This window comes from Cibotium barometz, chromosome 65, assembly GCF_041138505.1.
Source record: "Cibotium barometz isolate CiBa-2024 chromosome 65, ASM4113850v1, whole genome shotgun sequence".
Classification (NCBI taxonomy): Eukaryota; Viridiplantae; Streptophyta; class Polypodiopsida; order Cyatheales; family Cibotiaceae; genus Cibotium; species Cibotium barometz.
In genome coordinates, this window is record NC_141110.1 from 2,520,606 (window position 1) to 2,543,762 (window position 23,157).

General features: G+C 43.9%; 2 protein-coding genes across 3 annotated transcripts in view; both read left to right on the plus strand.

Annotated features, from left to right (window-relative positions):
- LOC147602839 (small RNA degrading nuclease 1-like) overlaps positions 1-23,157 on the plus strand; it is a 73,701-nt gene that overhangs the window by 22,227 nt on the left and 28,317 nt on the right. For both annotated transcript variants that reach the window (XM_086797469.1, XM_086797470.1), the window contains exons 5-8: positions 4,737-4,877; positions 4,977-5,093; positions 7,019-7,088; positions 7,207-7,307. In XM_086797469.1, coding sequence (XP_086653595.1) covers positions 4,737-4,877; positions 4,977-5,093; positions 7,019-7,088; positions 7,207-7,307 — 429 coding nt within the window. The remainder of the gene's footprint in view (positions 1-4,736; positions 4,878-4,976; positions 5,094-7,018; positions 7,089-7,206; positions 7,308-23,157) is intronic.
- Positions 13,630-15,481, plus strand: LOC147602840 (uncharacterized). The gene is made up of 2 exons (XM_086797471.1): positions 13,630-14,643; positions 15,355-15,481. The coding sequence occupies exon 1, from the start codon at positions 13,755-13,757 to the stop codon at positions 14,526-14,528; it is 774 nt and encodes a 257-aa protein (XP_086653597.1). The 5' UTR covers positions 13,630-13,754; the 3' UTR covers positions 14,529-14,643; positions 15,355-15,481.

Below are 23,157 nucleotides of genomic sequence, written 5' to 3' on the forward strand. Positions count from 1 at the left end.
CACCCTTGGATGCCGACTTTCCTCTATGTAGGAGGTAGGAAGATGACTGATTGAATGCTTACTACTGTCAAAATGCTGAATATAATGCTGATCTGCTGTCTCCCTTGCTCCCTAGGAAGGAAATGCTGAGAAGAGGAAGATGCTCTGATGATCTATGCTGAAATGATGCGATTGTATATATATGGGGTGCTGATGCTGGTCGGGCAGTTATACTGCTGTCGGCTGGTCATAACAGGCCCTGACCTGATGTAATGAATGCTATTAAATGCTTTGTGCTGCTGTGGGAGCTGAAACAGTCCCAAACTCATGCTACACATGCTGTAAATGCCTTGAATAATACTTGATGCTCATGAATGGCAAATGCTATCTGCTAAATGCTTATGAATGCTATGCCGTGTCACCTGTACACCTTCTGGGTGTGCACGTGACAAGGGTGGCCAATGCTATCTTCTATGTAGGAGGTAGGAAGATGACTGATCTGAATGCTTACTACTGTCAGAATGCTGAATATACTGCTGATCTGCTGTCTCCGTGTGCTCCCTAGGAAGGAAACGCTGAGAAGAGAGGAAGATGCTCGGATGATCTATGCTGAAATTAGGTCTAGAGTTTACAGTTCTCTGTTTTGCTATTTTGTGTTGTTTAGTATCTCAACTCAAAAGGTTTAAGTTGGAGAGAGAGAGAGATAGCTGGAAATTCAGTATATTCATATGGTACAAAAAGGTACCTAGGTTCTACTGCCATAGGCTGCCTTCCATGAAAAGGTGTAATCACCCAAAGCAGTCCTACACTAAGGACTCACTCCATAAGGGAGTGAATGACTAACTCAATGAGCACATGTGCCTTTTATAGGCCTCTTAAATCATTGGAGTGCCGGCCGACTGGTGGTCGGCCAGCCGACTGGCATTATTCTCCATAAACATTGATGTGCCTGCAGCCGCCTCCTATCTGGTTCAGCCGACAGCCCCCTGTGTGCAGCCGACAGCCCCTATCATGCAGCCGACAGTACCTCTTCCTTGTCTTCCATGCCGTGCTCCAAGTCCAACACTGCCACTTCTGCACTTTATGCCCCAGGTCCTGGTTCTAATCATCTTTTCCTCGGTTGCCCCTTCTGGACTATATGTCCATGGGAAAAACTTGCACATGACATCTCCCCCTGCTAAACTTGATGTCGGGATTCCAACCTGTTCTTGGATGACTGCTATCATCCCATTCTATTCCTGAAGTCCCTCTGTCATCCATCCATCTCTGGCAACCCTTTTCACTTAAAACCCGACCTGGTCTCCAAAACCACTCTAACTCTGAATAAAATCTATGCATCTGTTCCATTCAGTCCCCAATCCGTTCCTGCCCTAACTTTGAACACTGTCTTGGTCTTCATTCCTGAGAAATGAGTTTGGCATCCACCCCTTGGAGGATAATCCTCCCTTGGGACCGTTGCCCGAGAACCTATCTGGTTCACATGACTGCCATCCCCTCTGGCTTTGTGGAACACCACCAACAAACCTTCTGGGAGCTCTTCCCAATCTTGTGTTCCTTGCCTTGGGCTTCGTATCCATGCACTTTTCTTGTACCTTGGACCTGTACACCATCATATGGGACTGAAATAGTGTTTAGCCTTGCTGAGCCTGATGCTCTGATACCAATGTAACATGCGGAAGCTCTGAGAGTCTTCTTTCAGCCCTAAATACCACTTAGAACATGTTGATGCAAAAACGCAGACAGAAGGGAGAGTAGAGAGAAATGAAATGAAATGAAATGTTATATTAACGTCTTCAAAAGGCCAAAGTGACCTATGAGACCAAAGTTACAACCATGTGACATCTGATACACTGTCTGGAAAAGAAAAGAAAGAACTAAGTATCTAGCCCCACAATACATCAGTAGGGGGGGCATCCGGAAGCAGCAACTAGGGAGAGTGGGAAGCTAATGCTACTAGTCAAAATGGGGTACATGAGTACATGGATACATGAATACATGAATATGGGGGAGTACAAAAGTGACAGTGAGTACAACAGTATATGGCTGGAATTTCAGTATATTCATATAGTACAAAAAGGTACCTAGGTTCTACAGCCATAGGCTGCCTTCCATGAAAAGGTGTAATCACCCAAAACAGTCCTACACTAAGGACCCACTCCATAAGGGAGTGAATGACTAACTCAATGAGCACATGTGCCTTTTATAGGCCTCTTAAATCATTGGAGTGCCGGCCGACTGCCGGTCGGCCAGCCGACTGGCATTATTCTCCATAAACATTGATGCGCTTGCAGTCGCCTCCTATCTGGTTCAGCCGACAGCCCACTGTGTGCAGCCGACAGCCCCTGTCATGCAGCCGACAGTACCCTTTCCTTGTCTTCCATGCCCTGCACCAAGTCCAACACTGCGACTTCTGCACTTTATGCTCCAAGTCCTGGTTCTAATCATCTTTTCCTTGGCTGCCCCTTCTAGACTAGCTCCAGAGAAGTTTCTTTCATTCATGTAATTGTTTTGTTTTGTTTTCTTGTTTGATTGTTTCTTGTTTCTTTTTTTTTTTGGTTTGTTTTGTTTTGTTTTGCTTGTTTGTTTTTTGTTTTTTTTGTTAATGTTTAATTAAAAGTCTTCGTTTGATATTATCTTTTGATTTCCTCTCCTTAGTAGCTAGGTTTGTTAGTTTATTTATTTTTGATCTTTCAAATGCTTTGTTTTTGTCGTTGTCCTTCTTTACTTTTATTTCTTTCTCAAATCTCTCGATTCGTAAGTTCAGATTTTGCTGATCTTATGAAGGTATATATATGCTGAAATGATGCGATTCTATATATATGGGGTGCTGATGCTGGTCAGGCAGTTATACTGTTGTCGGCTGGTTATAATAGGACCCAACTTGATGTGATGAATATTATTAAATACTTTGTACTGATGTGGGAGCTGAAATAGTCCCAAACTCATGCTACACATGCTGTAAATGCCGTGAATAATACTTGATGCTCATGAATGCTATTTGCCAAATGCTTACGAATGCTATGATATGCCATGTCACATGTACATCTTCTGGGTGTGTGGGTGACAAGGGTGGCCAATTTCCTCCCTATGTTTCATTTTCAGACCTTGCACACCCTAGTAAAGAAGAATGTAGTGGCAGATGCATTGTCACGAAAGTTGTATGTAGCAGCTATCTTGGTTGCCTCTCGGTCAAGAGGAGTGACACTAGATAGAGCCATTGAGCTATGCAGAGCCCGATGCCGTCGATCTCGTGGTCCCCACCCACGCCCGCGTCACTATGGGAGGATCAGAGCCATCATCTCCCACCACCACAGGACTTTCTCCTGCCGGCCCATCTTTAATACACTTGGTGCCATGTTGCAGCGCCCTATGCCGGATATTTTAGGGTGATATGAGAGTTGGACACTTTTTTGTTTTGGGATTAGATCTAACATTTCAGCTCTTATTACTTTCTTTGCTTTTTATTTTTAGTATCCATGATGATGTGTTTCATGGACGTGATGTAACCTTTTGGTCATTTTGGCCTTTTGTAGACGTTAATACAACTTTTTTTCTTCTTTCTTTCTCATGGGGACTTGTTTGCCATGCGTGATTTGTATCATACGGATACTGATTTTGCTACCATTTGGGCTGGTTTGATGGTTTGTCCCAGATTCACCAACTGGCTCTATAAACATTTCTATAAACTTCATGAAAAGGGCATTAAACCACTCTCTTTTTGGACGAAACTCCAGTGAAGAAGCGGGAGTAGGGCCAGAAACCTCAAAGTTCACTCCCTTAGGAAGTGGTAAAACGATGTCGGATGCCACAATGTTTCAAACATTTGGTGTGTATCTTGAGCTAGGATTATCCCAAGCTAACCACGACCAATAAGCAGTGAATTGGGCAAAACAAAGCCAATCCATATCTCAAGGATGATGACCAAATTTGATGGAAGTGGAGATCCCATTTAGTATCTAGAGAAGTGCGATCAAATTTTGAAGGCTATGGGAAGGATTGATGATTCCACCAAGATCTGTTCATTTGGACTTTTCCTTGAAGGCATAGCAAGCCAGTGGTTTAGGTCTCTAAACCCACATGAAAAGACTGTATACCCATGGTATCATTGTACTATTCATGGTCTCATAGGTCCTTTGGGTCTTTTTTGTAGACGATAATATATCTTCCTTTCTTTCTTGCTTTCTTTCTCTGCTCTCCTCTATCTTCTCACCCGCTCTCTTCTCTTGTCTCCTCTGCCTTTTTATTCACCTCTGAGATTTCCTAACCTTTGCATATCTTTAGTAATTTCTATGAGCTGTACATTTATTCAAATACAGAGAATTCTCTTATTTTCGAACGTTCATAGGCATATTCTTAGGAAACAACAGTTTGAATTCCATGGTGAGTGGTGGTTGCTCTTACTAGTGTGCTCTTACTAGCGCCACTAATGTTTTTCTAGGCATTCCTGAATTTTCATGGAACTTCAACACTACCTCTCTTCCATGAGGATGCCTAAGGTTTACTAGAATCTAGATACTGCAGCTTGCTCAACTCTTGTTCTAGGACTTTCAAGGGATATTCCATGAGTTTCAAGCTATGCCCTTAGTTGCTTTATTTATTTTTCTCAAGACTCACAATGGGGTTGTGTTTCTTATGTTACTAAAATTAATTGTCCATTTATGATGCTTTTGGAATGGCCTTTAAAGTAGGACGTGCTTTTGCATTATATGAATATTTTTACTTACAGTGTTTTGGTTATTTGTTTTTCTGTAATGAAGGGATGGGTAGTGACCGAACTAGAGAAAGCAGATGGCTTAAGCAAACAAGAACTTATGCTCTCCATGGATTGCGAAATGGTGGTATGCGAAGATGGAGACAGGGAATTAGTGCGTGTATGCATTGTAAATAGTGAGTGCAAGGTAAATGCTCTTAAGGTTTATCTGAATACAATTTCAGGCAATCAAAACGATAAAAAACAGATGACATTGTGATTGAGGCTGCTCGTTGGTGGTTGGCAGATGATGCTAGACATGCTTGTGAAGCCAACAAAACCAGTGATAGACTATTTGACCCCCATTACTGGACTGTCTGAGGCAGATTTGAAGCATGTTGCATGTGATTTCTCCGATGCGCAGGTGTGCCTTCTCATGGCTTTTCTAAATGTCGTTCTTTCCATTGTCAACAATGATGTTAATAAACTGTGAGAATCAAAATGAGGACAGGCTTTAGAGGGATGGCACAGATGGGAATTTTCAGCAACATGAAGATTCTTATAACCATAGCAGGATTGACCAAAGGATAGGTCTGAACCTGATGGTCACATAGGGTGTAACAGTTATCAGTTGACTATTGGGAGAGTGGATTAATAATCGGACAAAGCTATTGAGAGTTGCGTTTTTAATAGAGCCTTGGTGCCTAAGTGAATGGGGTGCTCATAACTGAGTGTTGCATTATTTGGGTCAAGATCCTGTCTGCCAAGGGTGGCTTGTGGATTGCAGAACTTTCAGGTGGATGCCGGGTGTGGTATGGGACGCATCCATCAGTCATCCATGAGCAAGGTGGTCTAATGCATTTGGGATACCTCGTGCATAGGAGCATCACCAGCATATCTCTACATGTGCGGGGGTGATCCAATGTAGTCGGGTCTATGGTTGGATTGGTGAGTCTGCCTACTACTTTCCTGTATATTCCATGCATATGTCTGTGTGTTTTGGTGCTATGGAGGCAGGAGAAGACACCACGATGTTGTCTCAAAGATGACACTTGCAGAGGGATGAAGCTGAATCAGACGGTTTAGATGGACAGGATGAACACTATAGGCAGGTTAGGAGATTCAGGCTAGTTTGTATAGGCTAACCATAGCAAAAGGACCCACTCCTGTCCATAGTTGTTTCTCGTACGCGTACGAACCTATTCGTACGTACGAGTCGTACGGTACGATACCGTACGAATTCGTACGATATCGTACGGTACGAGTTAGGTTTTTTTTTTTTTTTCCCCCCAAAAAATTTTTTTCCCTTGAAAAAAAATTTCCAAATGCTTAAAAAAAATAGAAACCCTGCTTTACGAAGATCCCAAATGCTCGCAATACTTCGCAACTTTCGTGTCCACTCAGTATTCCATATGGGGTTGTGGAGAGACCTAAAAAATCTGGCGAGGTAGACTGGTAGTGTACACTTGATTGGTAGGATGAGAGAATCTTGCTACATCACTTGGGGATCCCTGGTATAGGTAGGCTAGACAATTAGATTCTCAAGTTATGCACAAGGGAGAACATTTGGACATGGCCATTTTGATCTAGAGAGGAGTCCCTAAACTTATCACCCTAGATGCACTCCTCGTATTTGTGCAAGGACGGTCCCTTAGTCATAAACGCTACACTGGGAGACCTTTGGTATTGCATTACCCATCCAGGTTCTTTTTTGGAGACAATCGGGAGATCCAACCGGGAGAGACACATATCCATGTACTGGTTTCTTAAGCACTGTAGACTCCTCCCCTCCCAACCTTCCCTCACATTCAAGCTTGAAGCTCCATAGCTTGTAAGTGTAAAAAATAAAAACCGTATTTTATCGTACCGTATCCCAAAATTTCATATCGTACCGAATATTCCCGTACGGTATCGTACCGTACCGTATCGTATTTTCGTACCGTGACAACTATGCTCCTGTCGATAGACCAGCTCATTCTGCTTTTTCCAGATTCTCTAGCAAACCGTCAGAACTGTTTGCATGGGTGAATCAATCCAATTCCTACTTCAAGGCGGTGCAATACATGAGATATTGTTTTGTTTAGAAGATTACCTTACGCTCAAGGGGTGAGGCTTTCTAGGTGCTGTGCAGACCATGGAGTTCAACAACAAACTCTGTATGTGATCCAAAAAATGTGAATTGAAACATTGTCTCTTCAACCTCACAAGGGGTGGTGGGGGGTGGGGAGAAAGGCAGTGTGCCGCTTTTGATTGATTGATTGAATGGAGTCATGTATGGTAATTTTGAGCACTAATAAAAGAGTGCATGACAAAAAATTTGATTGGAATTTCTTTTTCTTGGATGTTTAGACAGCCGTACTGAATCTGCTAACTTTCAATACCATCTTGGTGGGTCACAGTCTGCATAATGACTTGAAAGGTATGGATTTTTGGTATGCACTCGCTTCTCCTTTTAGCTGTTTTCTTTTATTTGTACTTATAACATCCCGGACTCCAACGTTTTTTTCTGATTCTTCGTTTGTGTTGATGAAGTACAGCATTGAAGATTGATCATCTAAGAGTCATAGATACATCATTCATATTTCAGTATCGTAACAAACCTGAGTGTTACAATGCTGGGCTTAACAATCTTTGCAAGGTAGAACTTTTACTGCAAATTAATCAGTAATAGTTTATAGCGTCGTGTGTATGTATGTATGTATGTATGTATATAGATGTATGTATATACATATACATATACATATACATACATATGTATATGTATATGTATATGTATATATGTATACACAAAAACTGTACGTCCTAATATAGTGCCAGTCGGTGATGTGCCTTTATGAGCTGTTTCTTGTTTAAAGAGACTTAGAAACTAACCTATATGCCTCTGCTTTATGAAAATCTGCTATACATAGAGCTTTCTTAGAGGAAGGCAAGCTTTCCTCAATCATATTTGTATACTCAAGTGCCCTCTTGCAATCCATCATAAGCCTTGATTTTCTTTTCCTGGTCATAATCTAGCATGCTTAGTCATGGTGCCTCCTTAACCTGGAATGGTACGTGCTATGACTTTGGCATAAGTGGGCCAAGAGAGAAACCATGGACCCACAATATGCTGCTTTTGGGAGGAGTAAATGACACTACTACCATTTTGCTTAGTGCATGTGGCTTCCTCTGCTCTAGGCCATTGGGGCTTAGACAATGGTTAAGACAAAAAAACTTGATGCAAGAGAGATGGAGAATAATACTAAATTATTGTTTCAAACCAAAGTTACAAACTGATTGCATCTGCCCATTCGTGCGCTCCAGCAAGGAGCTTTGATGGCAATCTAGGAAGACTCTGGACAGAGGATGTCATGCACATACAAGCGCACACAACGCAGAGAAGATAGATCTAAACTTAGTGATCTCAATAACACTCAGGAGGCTACCTAAGTAGTCTATATCCATAGTTGGTTGTATTGTAGGACGACGACTGGTCCAGATGGACCAAAGCGACCACACCATACATACATACATACATATAATATATATATATATATATATTATATATATATATATATTATATATATATATATATTATATATATATATATTATATATATATATATATATATATATATATATATATATATATATATTATATATATATATATATTATATATATATATATATATATATATATATATATATATATATATATATATATATATATATATATATCTTTCACAGGACACCACACACGCCCACCATTATTCGTAACATGATTGACGAGAATAAAAGAAGGGAGATTTGAGCATTACATGTGCTTGTGGTTGGGTTGTAAGAAGGGGAGTCTGCCAAGTCAGATGCCACCATAGTACATACTATGTCGGAAAATTGGCACAGAAGGCACACCATATATGGACGCATGCAAGGACACCACATGTGCCCACCCACTACTCCTCAACTTCAAGGACACCACCAGCCGGCAAGCATTCTTGGATCATAGAGCAACCCTCAAAGGTGAGAGAATTCATCTTGCTGAAGACCTCACTCCCACACATGTGGACCATAGGAAAGAGAGCATGCTATAGGTGCTTGGAGCCCGTAAGGCGATTTATAGAGATGGCAAGGTCATCATTACAGATAAACATCCCAAATAGGGGCACTGGGTCTATGGGACCACACATCTGATGGAACTGTAATGGGACTTTGTGGTCACGCATTGGGGGTGTAGGGAGGCTTTCAAGGATGGGACATCATCTTTTACACAGAGACACACCAGAGCCAGGAGAGGAGACTACCACATGTATTGGGATACCAATGGGAGTTAGCTTACCCGCGCGCGCGCGGGGGGGGGGGGGGTGCGTGGTGTTGGGGTAAAGGCATTATGCCCACCCTTATACTGTGTACAAGCCCATAAGTTATAGTACATAGTATACTTAGTACTTTTAATGTACTAAGTGCACTATGTGTACTAGTGCAAATATACATGTGTGATAGGGGAGTCACACACTCACACTTGATGAGTTGACTTATCCCCACAACTCTCTCTCTCTCTCTCTCTCTCTCTCTCTCTCTCTCTCTCCCTTCTTCTCTCTGTGTATGTCTCCCACATGAAACCCTAACTCTCTCCCTTCAATTGGTATCAGAGCTTGAGGTGGCGAAAGAGAGTGCGAAGGCTAAGCTTTGAAGCACAGTCTTTCGGTCGTCAGAGGCATCTACGGGCTGTAACCAGGTGCACGTGGGTGAGCAATCAATTCGTTGGATAGTCGGCTGTTGTTGCAGAAGGAGACGGAGATTGGCCTTAAGCAGGTAGGCGAAGGCTTGCTACCCTCATGGCAGAGTAGCAGCATCTGCAATTGATTCGTTGGAGACAGTGTGCAAGGAAGCGTAGCAGCACGTCATCATCGCCACGAACGAGTTGCAGCAAGGCGTTGGGCATCATTGCCACGAACGAGTTGCAGCAAGGCGTTGGGCGTTAGACGCATGGCCACAAGGCGTAAAATCAGAGTGCAGCAGTTGCTACGCAGGTTGCAGCTGAGGCGGGCGACGGCAACTCGATTATCACCATCAGCCTGGCTGTACAGTCGTCGAAGAGTTTTATGCCGGCATAAACTCGAAGTCGTCTTCTTTTGTGCGCAAAGGCAGCTACAGCGAACCTGTGTGCAGAACTGGTCGCCGCTGTGCTGGTTGCCTACGTCCAGAACTGATTTCTGTCACGTTGCCGCCACCTGGAATCTGCCGCTTCACTACTGTTTAGTGCTGCTGCAGCTGCCCTTCGCCGCCAGAACTGCCTAGTAATTGCTGCCTGTACTGTGTGTTGCTACCGTACAGCCTAACAGTTCCACCACGCTGCCGCCGACCATCAGCCTGCAACAGCCAGTCAAGAAATTCGACGCCCACCTGCACGATCCAGATACTGTACCTGCAATTGCAACAGAAATCAGAAATTTCATAGGTATTTGCTTCAATTTTTTTTTGGGATTTGCAATTGAGCAGGTACAATCATCAATTGAGCAGGTACAGGTGCCAAATTGCTCAAATTTTGAGCAAAATTGGCAAAATTGGGTGACATTGGTCACATTCTGCGTCAATTTGCAAGAAATTGGATGTCAAAATTGAATGGGAGATTTAATTAGGGTTAGAGTTCATGTGGGAGACATACACAGAGAGAAGGGAGAGAGAGAGAGAGAGAGTTGTGGGGATAAGTCAACTCACCAAGATGAGTGTGTGACTCCCCTATCACACATGCATATCGCACTAGTACACATAGTGCACTTAGTACATTAAAAGTACTAAGTGTACTATGTACTATAACTTATGGGCTTGTACACACTATAAGGGTGGGCATAATGCCTTTACCCCAACAACCTCCCACTTAAAGGCAAAGTGCCCTTAAATGAAGGAAAAGAAAAAATCAGCATGTACATGAAGGAAAATAAAAAATCAGCATGTACATGATAATATACAAGGCCATATCAAGGCTGAAACTGGCCTCATCCAATGCCCATCAAGTGTTTGCAATGAGCAAACCGCTCCGGAGGCAAACTCTTTGTCAACAGATCAGCCGGGTTGTCATCCGTATGAATCTTAACAAGCTGAATTTGCTTGTTCTCTATCACCTCTCTGATGAAGTGATACTTCACATCCACATGCTTCGTCTTTGCATGAAAGACAGGGTTCTTTGCCAACTGGATGGCACTCTGACTGTCACAATGCAACAATGGAATATCACCTGTATAGCCCAAATCAACCACTAACCGAGATAGCCATAATGCCTCCTTGCAAGCCTCTGTGGCTGCAATATACTCGGCCTCTGTAGTAGATAAGGCAGTGCACTTTTTGTCACAAATCCCTATATTCTAGGGACATGCGGATGCGTGTCAGGCCTAGAAACATGCGGATGCATGTATGTATTATACTTGGGCATGTGTATGGATCATATGAGTGGATGCATATGAGTCCAAGGACATGGCAGGACATTTGTGGACTTTCGGGCGGTGCCCGTGTGGATTCCGGCCATGCACACATGGTGTGTTATGATAGCAGGCGGAATATTTTCAAGTACAAGAATGATGATAGGTGGTTCTCCAAGTTTACATGTGCACAATGCATAAATGATGCATGCCATAACTTTATTTTACTTTGTGTGACATTGTCTTGCTGCCTAGACAATGCTTGTTATTTTGGCTTGTGAAGTCCGAGGGACCGGGGACGCCCGAGCACCTTGTGGACGCGTGTGTGCACTCCTGTTTGGGCCTAAAAATGTGGGCTTATGGGTTTTGCAGGTGGTAAGTGCGTCCACACTCAATTTACAGCTTATTTCATTTATTACTAAAGTTTATTGGTTTGTAGGTCCACACTCATTAATAAGTGGCCGGACAACTTATAATGCGTTCGCATTTGGTTGGACCAAAATTAATGAAGTCCGGACAACTTATGGCCATTTCCCATTTGGTTGGACCTAAACTTATACAAACATGACAAATGGAGCACTATGGGCTGGACACCTACTTGGACACCTTATGGGGACACTTGTCAGCCATTATGTGTACCCACCAAGCCCCATAGGTGGCACTGGAGAAAGGCGCCTCCTTCAAGAGGCCATTTGGGCCATAACTCAACACATTGGAGAGCTGGTTGAAGCTTTTGGAGTTGCTACAGGGCTGGTTGCTTGCTTCCCGGACTCACACAAGCTTGGATATCGATCCCCACACTCTTCTAAAGGGCTGGTTGGTAAATTTCAGACCTGTATTTTCTGGTTATTGCGAGTTTTGGGCTGGTTACAGGTGTCCAAAGTCAACTTGGACAGTACAGGACAGCTCTAGGGACCCCCACAGGGCTGTAGGACCCTTTACAGGTGGATTTCTCGCGACAGAAAGTTGCTGTTTTGGACTGGTTATTGCATAAAACAGGCCGGACAGCAATGGAATATGTGAGCATGGATGTGTCTCAAGGTTTCCTGGTATAGCAGGTGCTTAGGACAAGCATTGGGGACACTTGCTCGCGGAGAACACAGTTTTCTGGATCAGTTTCTCGCGTGGAAACAGGGCCTAAAGATCCATTTACATCCTGTGCAGGGCGGAGTACCTGTGAGGATTGTGATACTCTTGTGCAGGGCGGATGTACCTGTGAAGAGGCTTGTGCAGGGCGGATGTACCTGTGTGTAGGGCGGATGTACCTACAGATTCTCTTGTTTGAAATGTATTCATTCATGATGTATTTGGAAGAATCAGGTGCAGGCTGGTGGTGAATCCCCAGGCACCCGTAATCTTGTACTTTGCAGACTCTTTTGGTAATATAACCTAAAGGGGGGGGGGTCAGCCTATCATCGGCCCCTTTATGTGGTGTACTGTCATTTTCAGCTTTGTGGTTGTAATGCTCAAGTGTTAAGTGCTCAGAATCTTGTTCACATTTATACGATTCCAATACACGCGTCCGCCTCCCGTTACATTGGTATCAGAGCTCAGTTTTTCCCTTCATTGGAAAACGGTCTGAGGCTTGGAATCATAAGTGGTGACCTGATTTGAGTGTCATGGACAGCCACATTTCTGACAGTGTGGAGAACACATAGGACCGTGAATTTCATGGTACAAAGGATGCAAGAGATGCTGCAGGCAATGATGTCTATGGAGATGCAGGTACTCATGACACTATGCATTCTGATTTGGAATCTTTGAGGCGTCAAGTGCGACGCTATAGGGCTGAAACCGAAGAGCTTAGGTCATTGAAAAATGACCCGGATATACAAAGGGTGTTGGCTGCGAAGGCAAAGGCTTCGGTCCATGAAGTCACTTTTGAAGCAATTGCAAAGGAAATGGATGTTGAGAAACCCCGAGAGCTTGCACTTGCATACCTAATGGTTAAGGGTGATGTATACACTGAAGCAGATGGTAGTTTGGCTTTCAAGAAGCCACCCCTCATGGCTGCCCGTGGTGATGCATATGATGCACAACAAGCAGAAAGAGCACAGCAAGTGCCAAATGCTGAAAGGACGAGTCCCTGGTGCTAGGCTTGATGCAGGTCAAGAGAAGAGTAAGGATGAGGGATCCTCTACTCATTCCCGCTTTGCTCCAAGAAGACATGTCCGTTCTCGTGTTGAGCTTTCCACTCATTTGGAGAGTGTGACTCAAGAGAGAACGAAGAGGGATCGTGAATCTTCATCGCGGCATCATCATCATGCAGATGAACAGGATGTACATAGGGATGCATATAGAAGGAAGAAGCCTCGAGAGTTCAAGTCCGGTGACAAGGATGTAAAGTTTGAAAACTTTCAGGGACGGATGGACTCTACCAAAGCACTTGCTTTCATCAGACAGTTTGAGATAGCTTTTTGCAATGAAGACTTTTCGGAAAAGTCTATGCTCAGGCATGTGGGAATGCATCTTAAGGATACGGCAAGTGATTGGTGGCTTGCAAAAATACTTGATGGAAGTGCTGCCCCAACTTGGTCTTCTTTCAAAATTTAGTTTTATGATCAATTCTTACCACCAAACTTTGCAAAGGATGTACGCAAGGAGTGGGATTGGCTGTCCCAAGATGAGGGAGAGTCCGTTGCTTCTTACATAGCAAAGTTTTGGAAAGTCCTTCTCAAGGTTACTCCCTTCATGAAGATTGGAGAGGATGAGAAGAAGAGAAAGTTTGAATCGGGGCTCCATCACATCATCCAACAAAGCTTGGGAGTGTACCCAAATAAGACCATACAAGAGCTTATACACTCAGCCATGATTGCGGAGAACTTGCACATAAAAGCACCCACAAATAAGCCATTTGCAGGTCAAAACAAGAGCAAATTCAGGGCTGCTTATGACCAGAAAAAGGGTGGACAGCCACCTAAGAATGCTCCCAAAGATGGCCGAGATGCAAAGGATGACTCCGAAAAGAAGCCGGGGGGTAAACGCCACAATTTTGGGCTCTCAAAACAGCAATTGGAAGAGTACAGGAAGGCTGGAAAATGCTTTAAGTGTGGCAGTAAAGATCATATATATCCTAAATGCCCACAGAATCCTAAGAATGTTGAGCCTAATGTGCAAAAGCCTCTTGTGAATGTTGTACCCGATGTGCAGGGTAATACAGGGCATGAGCCCAAGAGTAGAGTCATATGCAAGGCTTGGGGCAAACTGAAGGATCAGCCCGCTTTGTTTCTTTTTGATGATGCTTCCACAGATAACTTTATATCCGTACAGATGGCTGCCGCCATAGGTCTCAATGTGGAAGACATGGGAATGCAAATGAATGCAGATGCCGCCTTTGAGGGCAAACAGGTTGATGTAACTCCGGTCATTGGTAAGCTCCGTGTACATATACAGGACTACCTCGACTATGAGAGCTTTCTAGTGGCTCCTCTTACAGGTTGTGATGTTTTGTTGGGGATGCCCTAGCATCACCGTTTAGAGCCTGTTAAGGCTTACAAAGAGAAGAAAATCAGCTTTGTACATAGAGGCCGTGAGCACTCTATAGATGCTGGTACTACTGGAAGTACCATACCTCTTGTAAGCCATGTACAAATTAATAAGGCAATAAAGAAATCAGCTTGTTCTTACTTGGTTTTTGTACGTGATACCATTGAACATTCTAGTGTTGATGTTAGTGCATTAGATCAAGACAAGCTTAACTTTTTGAATGAATTCAAAGATTGTTTTGCAAATGCTTTGCCAGCAAGGTTGCCACCAGAGAGGCCGGAAGATCATTGCATAGATCTAATTCCCGGTAGCTCTCCACCTAATAGGCCACCATACAGGGTGAGTGCTAGTCAACAAGAAGAGATTATGGCACAGGTGAATGAACTTTTGGAAAAGGGTTTGATTCGGCCTAGTTTCTCGCCATATTGCTCGCCGGTACTTCTTGTTCAAAAGAAGGATGGTACTTACAGGATGTGTGTGGATTACCGTGCCCTCAATAAGATAACCATCAAGAATCGGTTTCCGATCCCGCGCATTGATGACATCTTGGACAAGCTTGAAGGTTCGGCATGTTTCAGCCGAATAGACCTCAAGAGTGGGTATCATCAAGTGAGAGTGGCACCTCAAGATGTACACAAGTCTGCATTCAGGACAGCCTTTGGTCTTTATGAGTTTTTGGTGGTGCCTTTTGGCCTTACAAATGCACCCGCTACCTTCAACAGGATGATGGACAGGGTGTTCAGAAAGCATAGAAAGTTCACAGGTATATTTTTTGATGACATTATTGTATTCTCAAAGAATGAAGGCCAACATCGTGAGCACCTGGCTATTGTGTTTAAAGAGCTTAAGGAAAATCAGCTCTACATAAATGCAAAAAAAGAGCGAATTCTTCCTCCCAGAAATTCACTATCTTGGTCACATTGTATCAAAGGATGGTGTGCGCATGGATCCCGCAAAGATACAAACCATGCAAGAATGGCCAGAGCTGAAATCAGTCCATGAAGTGAGGAGCTTCCTTGGTTTATGTGCTTACTACAGGAGGTTCGTCAAGCATTTTGCTTTTATTGCCGCTCCGTTACATGACTTAACGAAGAAGAAAGCAATCTTTAAATGGACACAAGAAGAGAGAGATGCCTTTCAAAAGTTGAAGAGTGCAATCATCTCGGGACCGGTACTCATTATTCCGGATTTGCACAAACCTTTTGTTGTGGAATGTGATGCAAGTGGGGACTGCATAGGGGCTGTTTTGAACCAAGAAGGACATGCCATTGCCTATGAGAGCAGACGCTTGCAACATGCAGAGCTTCACTTACAGGTTTATGAGAAGGAGTTGTTGGCTGTAATTCATGCCCTTACTATTTGGAAACACTATCTTTTAGGGGCTGATTTTATGGTCAAAACTGATCATCAAAGTTTGAGATACTTTTTGACTCAAAGTAAGCTCTCAGAGAAGCATATGAGATGGGCAAATTTCCTCTCAATGTTTCATTTTTAGATTTTACACACTCCAGGGAAAAAGAATGTGGTGGCAGATGCCTTATCTAGACGACCACAGGTTCATGCTATTACAGTTGCATACCATGAGGACTTATCGGATATGCGTAATACTTATCATCTGGATGAGGATTTTGCACATATATGGGCTGATTTGCAAGAGGGTATTGCTGTCCCATATTATGTCATAAGAGATGGATATCTCATGATGCAAAATCGTATGTGTGTGGTAAAGAACCTTCGCCATAAGGTTATGGATGAGTGCCATGCTCCTCCATATGCAGGTCATAGAGGCATTTTGGCCACAGCACAAGCTTTGGAGAGGTATTTCTTTTGGCCACATATTCGCAAGGATATTGAAGCATATGTACGTGAATGTATGGTATGTCAAAAGGTCAAGTTTGACCGACATAAAGCACCTGGATTGCTTCAGCCTTTGCCTATACCAAATGAACCATGGGAAAGCATTGCTATGGATTTCATTATGGATTTGCCAAGGACGCCACAGGGAAATGATGCTATTTGGACCATTATTGACAGGTTTAGCAAGCAGGCACATTTCATTCCCGTGCGCAACACAATAAAGCCAGATCATATGGCTAGGATGTTTTTGGCACAGATATTCAAACACCATGGCATGCCTAAATCTATTGTGGGGGATAGAGATCCTAGAACCACAAGCTTATTTTGGTGCGCATTGTTTGACAATATGGGTACAAAGCTAAACTTCTCATCAGCTTACCATCCACAGACAGATGGGCAAAGTGAAATAGCAAATTCAGCCGTCCTTGACTTGCTGAAATCTTATGTATCCGACCGCAAATCGGATTGGGAGAAGTATTTGCCACTTGTGGAGTTTGCCTACAACAATACGGTACATACTTCTATGGGCAAGGCGTCCTTTGAGATTATCTATGGCAAGGTGGTACTACCACCCATCCTTCGTACAAAGGATGAGATTTTTGCAGCAGATGAGTATGTCAGAGACTTGGATACTGCATTTGCACAGGTACGGACAGCCATAGAGAGGTCTCAAACCAAGAATAAAAAGGCAGCTGATAAGCATAGAAGGGATGTACAATTCAAACAAGGTGATTGGGTCTTGCTGAAATTTGAAAAGGCACGCCTTCGGAAGAGGCCAGGGAAAGAGGGAAAGTACCCTAAACTTTCCAACAGGTATTATGGACCTTTTCAGATCTTAGAGAAGATCAACGATGTTGCATTTCGGCTTGTACTCCCAGATCATTGGAACATGCATAATGCTTTTCATGTGAGCCTATTGAGGCCTTATGTGGGACCGACACCGTTTGAGCCGGTTTTGGAAGACCCACCCGAGGTGGATGAGCTGGAAGAGATTCTTCAACCTGAACAGATTGTTTTTCACAAGGAACGAAAGCTTGCGGGAGGCAAACTTGTTCGTAGGTACCTTGTGAAGTTCAAGAATTATTCAGCTTTGGATGCGAAATGGATGGATGAGGCCTACTTCGAGGATTACCCAGATCTTTTGAAGGCCTATCTGGAGGCTTTTCAGTTGCGGTCAACTGATTAGAAGCCGGGGGGATGTCACAAATCCCTATATTCTAGGGACATGCGGATGCGTGTCAGGCCTAGAAACATGCGGATGCATGTATGTATTATACCTGGGCATGTGTATGGATCATATGAGTGGATGCATATGAGTCCAAGGACATGGCAGGACATTTGTGGACTTTCGGGCGGTGCCCGTGTGGATTCCGGCCATGCACACATGGTGTGTTATGATGGCAGGCGGAATATTTTCAAGTACAAGAATGATGATAGGTGGTTCTCCAAGTTTACATGTGCACAATGCATAAATGATGCATGCCATAACTTTATTTTACTTTGTGTGACATTGTCTTGCTGCCTGGACAATGCTTGTTATTTTGGCTTGTGAAGTCCGAGGGACCGGGGACGCCCGAGCACCTTGTGGACGCGTGTGTGCACTCCTGTTTGGGCCTAAAAATGTGGGCTTATGGGTTTTGCAGGTGGTAAGTGCGTCCACACTCAATTTACAGCTTATTTCATTTATTACTAAAGTTTATTGGTTTGTAGGTCCACACTCATTAATAAGTGGCCGGACAACTTATAATGCGTTCGCATTTGGTTGGACCAAAATTAATGAAGTCCGGACAACTTATGGCCATTTCCCATTTGGTTGGACCTAAACTTATACAAACAGGACAAATGGAGCACTATGGGCTGGACACGTACCTGGACACCTTATGGGGACACTTGTCAGCCATTATGTGTACCCACCAAGCCCCATAGGTGGCACCGGAGAAAGGCGCCTCCTTCAAGAGGCCATTTGGGCTGTTTTATTCATAACTCAACACATTGGAGAGCTGGTTGAAGCTTTTGGAGTTGCTACAGGGCTGGTTGCTTGCTTCCGAACTCACACAAGCTTGGATATCGATCCCCACACTCTTCTAAAGGGCTGGTTGGTAAATTTCAGACCTGTATTTTCTGGTTATTGCGAGTTTTGGGCTGGTTACAGGTGTCCAAAGTCAACTTGGACAGTACAGGACAGCTCTAGGGACCCCCACAGGGCTGTAGGACCCTTTACAGGTGGATTTCTCGCGACAGAAAGTTGCTGTTTTGGACTGGTTATTGCATAAAACAGGCCGGACAGCAATGGAATATGTGAGCATGGATGTGTCTCAAGGATTCCTGGTATAGCAGGTGCTTAGGGCAAGCATTGGGGACACTTGCTCGCGGAGAACACAGTTTTCTGGATCAGTTTCTCGCGTGGAAACAGGGCCTAAAGATCCATTTACATCCTGTGCAGGGCGGAGTACCTGTGAGGATTGTGATACTCTTGTGCAGGGCGGATGTACCTGTGAAGAGGCTTGTGCAGGGCGGATGTACCTGTGTGTAGGGCGGATGTACCTACAGATTCTCTTGTTTGAAATGTATTCATTCATGATGTATTTGGAAGAATCAGGTGCAGGCTGGTGGTGAATCCCTAGGCACCCGTAATCTTGTACTTTGCAGACTCTTTTGGTAATATAACCTAAAGGGGGGGGGTCAGCCTATCATCGGCCCCTTTATGTGGTGTACTGTCATTTTCAGCTTTGTGGTTGTAATGCTCAAGTGTTAAGTGCTCAGAATCTTGTTCACATTTATACGATTCCAATACACGCGTCCGCCTCCCGTTACACTTTTGCATCCTGGATATCCATGACACAGCACCTCCTGTGAATGTAAACAAGTAGACTTCCGGTTATCTGGATGATCGGCATAATCTGAATCCGTGTAACCATGCACTAATGCATCCTGTTTGCCAAAACAAATGCACTTATCCTGTGTGCCCTTCAGGTATCTCATGACACCTTTCACTGCTTCCCAATGCTTCTTGCCAGGGTTGGCCATGTATCTAGAAACCACTCCCACTGCAAATGCAATGTCCGGCCTAGTAGCAACCATGGCATACATGAGACTGCCACAAGCTGAAGCATACGGAATCTTGGCCATATCAGTCCTGCCACTATCTGACTGTGGGCTGTTCATAGCGCTGAGTTTCACATATGGAGGCAAAGGAGTACTAGTCTTCTTCCCCCCATCCATATTGAACCTCTGCAAAACTTTGCCAATGTATTCCTTCCGAGACAAATACAACACATGCTGATTTCTGTCCCGAAGTATCCGCATACCCAAAATGTGATTTGCATCACCCAAATCCTTCATATCAAAGGTTTGATGCAGCCTCTTCTTCAAGGTATCCATCTCCTTACGAGATTTCCCGGCAATCAACATATCATCAACATACAAGATGAGGATCAATAGACTGCCATCCAAAGCTTTTTTGGTGTATAAGCAGTGATCTATGTCACTTCTCCTGAAATCTTGAGATTTCATGAATGTATCAAATTTATGATACCATTCCCTTGGTGCCTGTTTGAGCCCATAAAGACTCTTTTTCAGCTTGCATACAAGCTTCTCCTTTCCACTTACTGCATAACCCTCTGGCTGTTGCATATATATCTCCTCATGGAGATCACCGTGAAGAAAAGCAGTCTTCACATCCATCTGAATCAAGTCTAGATCATCATGAGCAACCAAAGCTAATACAGCTCTAAGTGTGGTCATTTTGACCACTGGAGAGAAGATCTCATCAAAGTCCACACCATATTCCTGCTTGAAGCCCTTAGCCACTAACCTGGCTTTGCATCAGGTTCAATTTCAGCTGCTGTACTTGCCGGTACAGGTTTGGTACATCATTGGTGAGCACTTAGTACTGCTGTACAGTACTTTGGAAGGGGAACAGAGCACATTTAAGGTGCTGTCCTAAATCTGCAGCAATCAGATTTTGGTGTTTTCATCACATAGAGTGGGAGTAGAGTTGCATTTGTTCTTCTGCAGTGGGAGATAAAGCTTGGGAGATATTGCTATGGCAACCACAGGTGAGAGCTCTTCATTGCTTCACATCAAGAAGCTTGAAGGCTCACATAACTATTATATTTGGCAAACCCAGTGCTATAATGTGTTGCTCCAGAAGAAGCAGCACAAGCCTATCAAAGAAAGGGGTGTAATGCCCGCTTCTCTTATTGCTGAAGAGTGGGAAGATATGGATGAGCTGGCAAGATCTACTATCATGTTGTCTGTGTCAGACTCTTTACTTTTCAGCATTCGTGAAGAGAAGACAGCTTGGGGAATGTGGCAAAGATTGCAGGACTCATATGCCCAGCAAAGTGCCTCAAGCAAAGTGTATTGGTTGAAGAAACTCATAGGTCTTCAGATGCAGGAAGGGGCGTCTATGGCAGCCCATCTAAATGAGTTTAATGGTATTGCCAGCCAAGTTATCAATCAAAAGTTGGCAATGGACGATGAGTTCAAAGCCACTTTTCTCTTATGCACTTTGCCAGAGAGTTGGGACACATTCAGGACAGCCACTAGCAATTCGAATGCTATGCTGTCATATGCAGATGTTGAGGGTGCTCTTCTTCAAGAGGAGATGAACAGGAAAAACAATTCTGTTGGAAAGTCCAATGCAATGAATGCACGTGGGAGATCCCAGCAAAGGGGTAAAAGCCAAGAACGGGGAAGGAGCAAGTCCCGCTCCAAAAAGGACTTGGAATGCCATTATTGTGGCAAGAAGGGACACATCAAAAAGCAATGCTACAAATGGAAAAATGATCAAAAGGAAAAGGGAAAAGGCAAAGACAAAGACAAAGATGAAGCCAAAGATGTAAAGCCAAAGGGCAAAAGTGGAGTCAAGATTGAAGAAATCAATGTGTCACATGCAGGTGACAGTGAGGATGAGGTCTTATTCACGTCTTCACTTGATGCCCGTTCACTTCTTACAGGAGATGGTCATGGTATGCACTCATGGATCATTGATTCAGGTGCCTCCTTTCATGTCACAGGTTGCAGAGACTTGTTTGTCAGGTATACTGCTGGCAATGAAGGAGTAGTTTATTTGGGTGATAACCATGCATGCAAGATTCTTGGTAGAGGTGATGTGAGGCTTGTGTTTTCAGATGGCTCACAGCTTATGCTCCATGATGTCAGGCATGTGCCTGAGATCAAGAAGAACCTGCTTTCTACTGGATAGCTTGATGATGCTGATTATGTTACCACATTTGGTCGTGGAAAGTGGAAGATTAGTAAGGGCTCATTGGTTGTTGCCAGAGGCTCTAAGGTGGACACTCTTTACTTCATGCATGCAGGTGTTTGTCACCATGCTAATGTAAATGCAACTGAGCTGCCGGAAATCTTTATGTGGCATAGCCGGTTGGGAGACATGTGTGTCAAAGGAATGGAGCAATTGTCTCGTTTTGGTTACTTGCCTTCTCTAAAGTTTTCAAGTTTTCAGTTTCGTGAGCATTGTATATACGGCAGGCAACTGGAGTGCCCTCACAAGAAAGCTCTTGGACAGAAAGATGCTCAGTTAGAGCTTGTGCATACAGTTGTATGTGAGATGCCTCAGCTTTCTTTGGGAGGGGCAAAATATTTTGTCTCTTTTATTGATGATGCCACACGCAAGGTGTGGGTTTATCCTCTTCGTTTGAAGAGTGATACATTCTCAATGTTTCAGAAGTTTGTTGCTCATGTTGAGAATCAAACATGCAAAACACTGAAGGCTTTGCATTCCGACAATGGTGGAGAGTATATGTCCAAACAGTTTCAGGACTTTTGTGATGCTAAAGGCATCAAGAGGGAGCTCTCTACTCCTTGTGATCCTCCACAAAACGGGACAGCAGAGAGGATTAACAGGACCATTCAGGAGAAGGTCCGTTCTATGTTGTCACATGCTGCGTTACCTCATGGTTTTTGGGCTGAAGCTGTTATGACAGTCGTTCATCTTATAAACAGGTCACCTAACACGAGGCTTGGTGGGAAAGTGCCAGAGGAAGTATGGACACGGAAGCTTCCGTCATACAAGCACTTGAGAGTGTTTGGTTGCGTTGCGTACGTGCACATACGGAGGGAAATGCGCACCAAACTTGATCCTAAGTCTCACAAATGCATATTCCTAGGATATGGTGACAGAGGTGAAATGGGGTATAGACTTTGGGATCCCGTGAATAGAAAGATTATACGCAGCAATGATGTCATTTTTGATGAAACATGCATGTATAAGGAGCCTGCAAGGCAACAAGAGCCTAGCAGAGTCATCTTTGATGATGATGGACATCATGGACAACAACCAATGGCTGTAAATCAGCCATTACAGCAGCAAAACCAGCCCTTAAATGGTGCTGAAAATGGTCCAAATGGACAGCCAGAGATGGCAGAAGATATCCCTATGGATATTCCACAGTTAGAGATACTGGGCATGATTTTTCAGCCTTATGGCATGGAACAGGAGCCACCAATAGGTGATATGCAGGCTGGACAGCAACCTGCAAATGATGGTCATTGGGTACGGAGGTCCACAAGACTCTCCAGAGCCTCTGACAGGTTTGTTCCAGGGGTTGACTACTTGATGCTCACTGACTGTGGGGGACCCTCATGTTATAAGGAGGCTTTACAGAGGGCAGACAAGGCTCTTTGGGAGCGTGCCATGAAGTCAGAGATGGATTCTCTGCACAAAAATGGAACATGGATGTCGGTGCATTTGCCTGCAGGCAAGAAGGTTTTGCCATGCAAGTGG